Genomic DNA, 8,907 nt, shown 5'->3' on the forward strand with positions numbered 1-8,907 from the left:
TATATATATGTATATGCTGTAGGGATTGGTACTATACCATGTGAGAATGACACAAAATATTTAACATAAAATGGAAAAGTCCTATCAGAAAGTTATGAAATTATAGAAACTGCAAACGAAATAATAGAAGATTTTGAAAACTATTTTCTTTTCTTTTCTTTTACTCTAAATTAGTTGTTAAACATCAGATGTCAGTTTCTTTTTATTAATCAGCATCACTCGATCTTCAAACTTCGGTTCATACCAAATATGTTTTGGTTCTTCTTCAGACTTTAGTAATTTTTCGATATTTTCTTTGAACAAGGATTCCTTACATCAAATCTCCTGGTTTTTTTCGAAGTGATCTTCACATTTTTCACACAAAAGGTATATCTGTAAACATATTATTGGTTATAAGAATCAGCAACAACATTAACAACAAACAGGAAAGCAGCAACATACAAGAGCAGTAATATATTTGGCTGAACCAAAGTGAGAAAACCACAACCCAGATTCTAAGTCAACCAAACTCCCTTTCAACAAACAGCTGATATTCAGACTGAGTGTCATTCACATCGATCTCAACAGCCTGGAATGGTTGGTGAAAATCATGGGTAATCATTGTTGTTTTAACATCGGTTCTGCCATGTTTGCCTGAGTTGGACAGAGATTATTGAAGCAGATTTTCTATTGGCCAGATTCCCTTCCTGTCACCAACTCTTGTCTAATTCTAAGCAAGGCAATATATTTCTCCATGGTCAGATAAGTTCTCATAGAATAGTGGATATGACTGATATTGTTTGTATAAAGGTGATTCTCATTAATAAGTATCACATATAGGTAATAGGACAAACACACACACACACACACACACACACACATACATCATCATCATTTAGCATCCATTTTGCATGTTGGCATGGGTTAAATGATTTGACTTAGACAGGTAAGCCAGGGAACTGTACCAGGTTCCAGTCTTATTTGGCTTGGTTTCTATGACCCCTGTAAAGGGGTTGGCATTTGGAAGGGTGACCAGCTGTAAAAACCATGCCAAAACTGGCCTCACCTGTATGAGTGCCATGTAAAAAGTACTCAGCGCATTCTGTGGGGTGGTTGGTGTTAGGAAGGGTATCCAGGCCTTAAAAACGACGCCAAAACAGACTCAGAAGCATAGTGCAGGCTCCTGCCTGGCCAGCTCCTCACCATCTAATCCATGCTAGGATAGAAGGAAGACATTAAATGATGGCGGTGGTGGTGGTGGTGGTCACTCGCATGTTGCCTACTGCTTTACCAGACTATTTTTTAAAACAGGGAAAAAACTTGAAATCATAAATATGGCAGTGTTCCAGCATCACTGCAGCCCCACCTCTCTCTCTCCCTCTCTTTCTATCTCTATCTATCTATCTATCTCCCTTTCTCCACATTTCTCATAATCATGGCAGGAAATATTTTACAGTGTTCCTTGCCTCCAAGAAATGGAAACTGGTTTTTTACAGTGATTCACTACATCGTATCAAACCTTTGCCTTATGGTTTTATTGAACTAAAATAACAAAAACTCCTCTCTCCAATTCAACAACAACAGCAACAACAACAATATCCCTCAAAGTAACTTTGGGCTGGCAAAGGTAGCCTCTACACTTTCACACCAGTCACAAGTAATAAGAGTTCAACTCTCCTTCAAATCACATCCAATCATACGAAGCCAAAAAAAAAACGACAGAATAAAAGATGGGATGGTCACAGCTTGGGTGGTTTTGATCATGCGTTCTTTCAAGCACGCTTGACTCAGGGTTAAACAATAGCAATAACAGTAATATTGTTATCCATATGATGACCATGTGATTAAAAACTTTGCTTGCTAACCACATAGTTTGGGGTTCGGTCTCACTCCAAAGCATCTTGGGTCAGTGACTTCTCCAATATTCATAAGCTGACCAAAGACTTGTAAGAAGATTCGGTTGACATAAATTTAAAGAGTTTGCCAGATGTGTGTGTGTGTGTTTGTTTACATCTGTATGCTATAAAATTTGTGAGATGCAAGCAGTGTTGTTGTCACCTCCTGTCAGCAAATTGTCTGCTTGTTTCAACCCTTGAGAAATAAAGATCCATTATTTCAAAGAAAAAAAAAAGAAATGGTGATAAGAAAAAAGATTAGTGATAAGAAAGCCATCCAGTAATAGGACATTGCTTCAATAATGTATTTGTCTAAACCCAGGGCTAGAATTTTTTTTTAAAAAAGGTGTAAAGGAAACAAGTAAAAAGTGGAGAGTATTCATTAATTTATATTTCAAAGTGAATCTTACCTCTTTCGGTACCTGGCATCAAAGACATCAAAAAACTCCAGTTTCCATTCATCCTCAAAGAATACTTTAATAAAACTTTCAGTTTCTTCATACAATACATCAACGTACTGAAGTTCTCCAATATCTCTGTGGCTTTTAATTACTTCAGCAATAGGTGTGTGTGGAGACAGAAGCTTGATTCCACTAAAAGTAAGTTAAAGATTATTTGTTTTTATTGTTTACTCTTTCAGAGGATACACAATGGTAAAAAAACAAAATGAACAATTAAACATAAATTCAGATTGTCAGAAGTTGACGAGTGATGATGGAAATATAGAATGATAATTGCAACAACACTAACAACAATAATATACACATCCATTGCAAGCATTCCAAGCCAAAAAGAAGTATTAGACATCAGTCAACTCCAAGCAAAATAAATATGTAGAAAAGGTACATCACAAATCTGAGTATTTCCTTACCTTAGAAATTTTCTCAGAGAAAGGGAGTTGGGGTAAATGTCAAACTTGTAGTAAATATAATTTATTGGCCCTGTAGTAAATTATATGATTATTGTAAAGCATTTATTGTGAAACACGTTACTTCTGACAGGAAATTTCCAGAAGTCTATAGTTTGTATATAGCTTGACTGAAAGGAAATGCAACATTGAACATGTTTATACATACAAAACTATTTAACCATTTAATGTATAAGGCATAATGTAATTATTGTTTTTAAATGTATTTTGCTTTGTAGAGAAAAAGTCTGTGAGTCAAATATCCCAAGAATTGAGAAAGCTAAACAACTACAAAAGCTATGAATTCCTCTCACTCCAGGATGATACTTACTCGGTGATGTTAAGGGATTCACTTTTGCCTTTGACTCCAATAAATTCCAGATGGATTTTTCCATTAATCGTTGATGACCCTGATATGTTTACTTGGAATTCGTAAGCTGAAATTAGAAAACAAAAAATTAGAAATATTTACTATACATTTTTTCTTTACTCAATCAATAAGATCGATACCTGTCATACACTGGTACCAATACAATTGCACATATAATAAATATCACTTGAAAACGAAGGTCTGTATTTCCACCACAATGACATCCTATAATGCTATTGAACACAGCTTTCTTCCTTTGAAAGTTGAATTAACAAAATCTTATGGACCAACCAGCAAGAAGTCTTCATATTCAATAAATTGTAAACAATTCCAAATTAGTAGCAATTCATTCCACATATAATAAACATGGCACTGATTTTTAGCTTAGCTAACTTGTCTGGCAATCACTAACGTTTCTTTTAAAGTCAAAAGCGAAGGCTTTCACTTCTAAAACATGTTTTTTCAAAGTTTCTCAGAGGGTTTTTTAGTCAAACAACTCAACCAGGAACCATGTGGTCAGGAAGCAAACTTCTTACCACACAGCCACATCTGCACCTATCTATAATTGTCATACAATGGTACTCTATTGATTGCTTACATGGGTAGCTGACCAGGAATTCGGGGGAAGGAAATTACCCAAGTAGGTAACTGTTTCATTATCTTATCCACCCTGAAAGAATAAAAAGCAAATTTGACTACAGCAAGATTTGAACTCAGGCTGTAAAGAAGCAGAACCACAACACCAAAGATTCGGTCATTGTACTGCAGTCGTTGTACTTTTATCCTCTCTACATTCAAACAGTTGTCAAACTAACCTGTAAATCTAAATTATCTCATCCTCTGTGAATTAACACACATTTACTGTATGATTACAACTGATAATTCTAGTTATGACAGTGATAAATTATGCAAACTGGTGAGAATTTCGTTATGTGAAAACTGAAATCATACAGTCTGGACAATATTAATGGTATGACAGTGAGAATGTAAAAGTAGAAGCATTTCTTTTTTATTGGTCCATAGTTGTGTATAAAAAGCCCATCATACATGTGTGTGTGTGTGTGTGTGTGTGTGTGTGTGTGTCTATTTGCAGATAGATAGATAGACAGACAGACAGACAGACAGACAGACAGACAGACAGACAGACAGAGATAGATACATACATACATACATACATATATACATACATACATACATATAGATATAGATATACAGTATTACATTGGAACAAATCCAGGTGTGACTAGCTTGCATATATTTACGTCATTATGTACAACAATCTTAAAGTATAATATAACATATATATTGTAAAATGTGTACACACACACATACATTCACACACATACATTCACACACATACATATATAGAGGTAGTAATGACAATAAACATAGGTTTGATCTAAATATATTCACATGGAGCACACACAATACAGAATAGAAGTACAAAATGAAATATGAAGACAATATGTAGTTTCTTGACGTCACAGCTGTTTCAGGAAGCTCAGACTTATGTAATAATCATAATAATCCTGATTTGCAAAAGAAGAATGCAAAAAGTCACAGGTACGGAGCAAGTAACCACTCATACGAAGATATTCTTTTCTACTCTCGGCACAAGGCCCGGAATTTTTGGAGAGGTGGGGCAGTCAATTAGATTGACACCAGTATGCAACTGGTACTTAATTTATCAACTCCGAAAGGATGAAAGGCAAAGTTGACCTCAGTAGAATTTGAACTTAGAACGTAAAGACAGACGAAATGCTGCTCAGCATTTCGCCCAGCTAACTGCCTTGTCATATGAAGACATTACAGTAAGTCTGGCTCCACCCAGCAAGAGAAGATTGGCAAACGGGTCCATCATACTGGGGTGGTGTCAATAGGATGAACTTAAACCATTCAAAGCCACACTCAAGCGAATGAGTGAAAGCCAGTAAAAGATCAAAATATAAACATTTCAGTGATGCTATTGGGAAACAATGATTAAAAAATGTTTGTTTTGTTTTACATTGCAGCATAAATTTTTACAAGGAGGATTTCAAATTAATTGTCATAAGCCGTAGGATTCATAAGGCTGGAGCCTAATTCATTTTCCATGGTGTATGTCTGAAATTACAACCCACCGCCGAATGGGATGCCAGTCTGTCACAAGGTTAACTTGGCAGCTGTTGTCAGAAATCACTTTACAGCTGGAGTGGACTGAAGCAATGTGGAATGAAATGTTTTTTGCCCAATATCACAGAGCATTGCCCACTCTAAGGATTGAAACCACCACGTAACAACCATGACTACAACTCTAATTGCCAGGCCATGCAACTTCACACTTAACTTTATATTATTGCATCAATCAAGCTATGAATGTAAGAAAATATTAATTCACCATCATTTAACATCTGTTGTCCATGCTGGCATGGGTTGGACGCTTTGACCAGGATTGGTAAGCTGGAAGGCAGCACCAGGCTCCAGTCTGATTTGGCAGGGTTTCCTACAGCTGGATGCCCTTCCTAATGCCAACCACTCTGAAACGAGTGCTTTTATGTATCACTGGTTCAAGTGCCATTTGCATGACACCAGTATCTGCCACAACTGCAAGTTTGCTCAGCTTGATGGGTCTTCTTCTCAAGCACGACATAATGCCAAAGATCTCAGTCATCATCATCATCATCGTCGTCGTTTAACGTCCGCTTTCCATGCTAGCATGGGTTGGACGATTTGACTGAGGACTGGTGAAACCAGATGGCTACACCAGACTCCAATAGTATTGTAAGAAGTTAAAAAAGGACAAGCAGAAACATCTTAAAAAAAATTTGTGTGATTAGAAGAAACCAAAATTTAAACAGAATGTCTCATCTTGGTATGAAATAGAATCAATAAATTTAAGACTTACCACAGTATGGAACAGAAGCAAAGGTTTCCAGCATATGTTTACCTCTTCCTAAGGCTTTATCAGCATGAAACCCCATCAATCCAAGATGACCAAGGGAATAAAAGCATTTTCCACTATGAAGATTTTCAACTGTATCACATGGATAACTTATGAGTGGACAACGACTGTTAATTGATTCAATATAAAAATATTGAGATCTTTTATGACTGCATGAAAATATGTTGGCAACATCTGCAAAGATGAAAGAAAACTAATGTGATGGTAAAACGAAATTTAGTTTCATAAAACACATGTGTATCCTGGATATGTTTTCTCCAGTTTTTCATTTATTTTTCAGTTCTTAGTTTGCTTCCAAACCACGTGGTTTTAGGTTTAGTTTCAGTGCAGAGCCTCATGCTATTTAGCTCTCTTTAGTTTTGGGCCCAATTAGCATACTGCAGGAATCAGCTTAAAAGTCTGCATGGAGTGAGGTTTTTAAGTTAGTAGTTGATAAATGTGTAGATACTTGTCCATCTAGAATTCCACTGCCTCCAATCCTAATTTATGGAGGATATTTGGGTAGAGATTGATCACATCAAAACTAACTAGAATCTTCTTTATATTTGCTATTTCTGAAATGTTATTTTGGAATTTCATGTCATCTTTGATAAAACGAGGAACCAGTTTGCATAATGGTTCTAGTAAATTGCTTAATTGTTGGGTGCTTGATGTTGGTTCTACAACAACTGGACATAATTATAAATGAGACAGCTTGGAGATTATTATATATAATGTATTTATATATGTGATGCATTTCTGTATAGAAATTCTTTAGCCCTTTTGATACCAATGTGGCTGAAACCATCTCTGAGGCTCTAGTAAAAATGTCTTGTTTTCATAAGTTCTGAATTAAAATCTTCCACCAAACCTTAGTCACAATTTATGTTCCCAACTGAGTGATAACTAAGTTACTTTACTAAATTCTTTGTTATATTTAAAATTAATTGAAAGAAACACAGAGCACCTCCACAGAAATATAGTAACAAAGGGTTGAGCTGTCAAAAAGTTACTTCTTTTTACCTCAAAATTAGGTAATCTAACTTTTTTTCATTAAATTACTTGAGAATTTGTTAATTTTCACCATTTTAGAGATTCAACACGAAACTATTAGTTTCCAAGTGAGTTTTCTAACTACCCAACCAACACTGCACCTACTTCATTGCAAATAATCTTTTTCACTTCATCCTAAAATAGATATCATCCACCAAAAAATAGTTAATTTACTTACTATCATTGTCTTTATTTATTATATTAAGGATTCCACCGAGGATTGAACCTGGAATCTTGGATTCTGTACAACCAGGCTGGAAATGTCCTCCATTAGGGTAAAAATCAACGTCTCCAACAGGAGAATTCATTCCAAGAGAAAAATCTATTATATCACCAGTGTCTGTGTGAATGACATCCACAAAATCAGCATCCGTTGGATCTAGGTGAACCTTGGGACCTGTCGACTCAAAATAGGGAGCTGCAGGGTCCAAACCTGTGTGAAGGGGTCAAAAGCGTAAACAATCAACTTACTTCTTGTAGGGTCTCAGAACATTTGACATTCGAAGCCTTAAGAGTCGTCAGATTTGATTAGCAGACTATTTCTTGTTACACATATTGAATAATCTTGCTATATTGAACACACACACACACACACACACACACACATGAGTATTATGAGGCCAAAGAAATAAGAACCCATAGCCACTCATAATAAGGGGTACTGGTGGAATGTCTCAGTGTAAACCTCAATAAAATATAAGCATAATAGACCTGACATAGTGATTTGGGACAGAGAAGTGAAATTGTGTAGAGTTGTAGAAATTAGTTGTTCAGTAGATGTTAACATAAAGTTAAAGATCAGCTAAAAAGAAAAAAATCTGTGCTGAACTATTGAGAAATTTACAGTTACTCTACTCAGATTACAAGTTCAGGTTTATACCTATAATTATTGGGGCTCTGAGATCTGTAACACACAATTCTTAAGTATCAATCTTGAGGAAACAGGCTTGTCAAAACCAGGAAGAAGAAAGCCGATTTGAAAACTACAGATCCAATCCATCAGTGGAACTGTAAGAATCTGTAAAACTTTCCAGAAGTTTATCATTTAAACATATATGAGCATGTCTAGACATGCAAGTATGTGCATGAGAAGACATGCATAGAACAAAACATACAAATCTATATATGCATTGACTCCAGATATTGCATGACTCTTGATACAGGTGCATGGCATCATCAGGTTTTTGTTTCACCTGTGAGACTTTTGCATCATCTGCCTAGCTCATGAGAGTGATTCTCTATGTGACGATTTGTATTTCCTTGGAGGTGGCACCTTTGGCTACTCCTGCCTGGATTTTATCTTTCAGAAAGTCATGTAACCACTTTTCTAGTTTTCTAACTATTCTAAGATCCTGCCAACTTTATCAAAGGCTTTCACAAAGTTGAGATATATCACATCCCCATTTGAGTGGTTGAAACACCCAGTCATAATGCTTTAAGATCTGTATCAGGCAGCTTCTCATGGGTCAGACACCACAGTGGATGTCTGTCAGCAAATTATTTTCTTCAAGGAACATGATTTGTTTCCTTCTGACAATTTGTTTCTTGAATTTGCTGATATGCAAGGCTAGAGGGATAAGCACATAGTCTTTGGCATCTGCCCTGCTACCTACATTGTGAATGGGGGCAGATTGTTCCTTCCTTCAACTTGTCTGGGAGCTTGTCATTTGCAAGGAAACTCTGGAAGACAGACTGTAGTGGCTTTGCTAGGGCACATTTATATATGTGTGTGTGTGTGTGTGTGTGTGTGTGTGTGTGTGTGTGTGTGTGTGTGTGTGTGTGT

At 36.1% G+C, this 8,907-nt stretch overlaps 1 protein-coding gene across 1 annotated transcript in view; it reads right to left on the reverse strand.

Annotated features, from left to right (window-relative positions):
- Window positions 1-124: 124 nt before the first annotated feature.
- LOC106878524 (inactive pancreatic lipase-related protein 1) overlaps window positions 125-8,907 on the reverse strand; it is a 16,250-nt gene continuing 7,467 nt past the window's right edge. Inside the window, exons 5-9 of the mRNA XM_014927752.1 lie at window positions 7,303-7,557; window positions 6,036-6,266; window positions 3,113-3,218; window positions 2,285-2,467; window positions 125-372 (exon numbers count right to left, since the gene is read on the reverse strand). Of these exons, the coding sequence (XP_014783238.1) occupies window positions 273-372; window positions 2,285-2,467; window positions 3,113-3,218; window positions 6,036-6,266; window positions 7,303-7,557 (875 nt within the window). The 3' untranslated portion in view covers window positions 125-272. The remainder of the gene's footprint in view (window positions 373-2,284; window positions 2,468-3,112; window positions 3,219-6,035; window positions 6,267-7,302; window positions 7,558-8,907) is intronic.

This window comes from Octopus bimaculoides, chromosome 11, assembly GCF_001194135.2.
Source record: "Octopus bimaculoides isolate UCB-OBI-ISO-001 chromosome 11, ASM119413v2, whole genome shotgun sequence".
In the NCBI taxonomy this organism is placed as follows: Eukaryota; Metazoa; Mollusca; class Cephalopoda; order Octopoda; family Octopodidae; genus Octopus; species Octopus bimaculoides.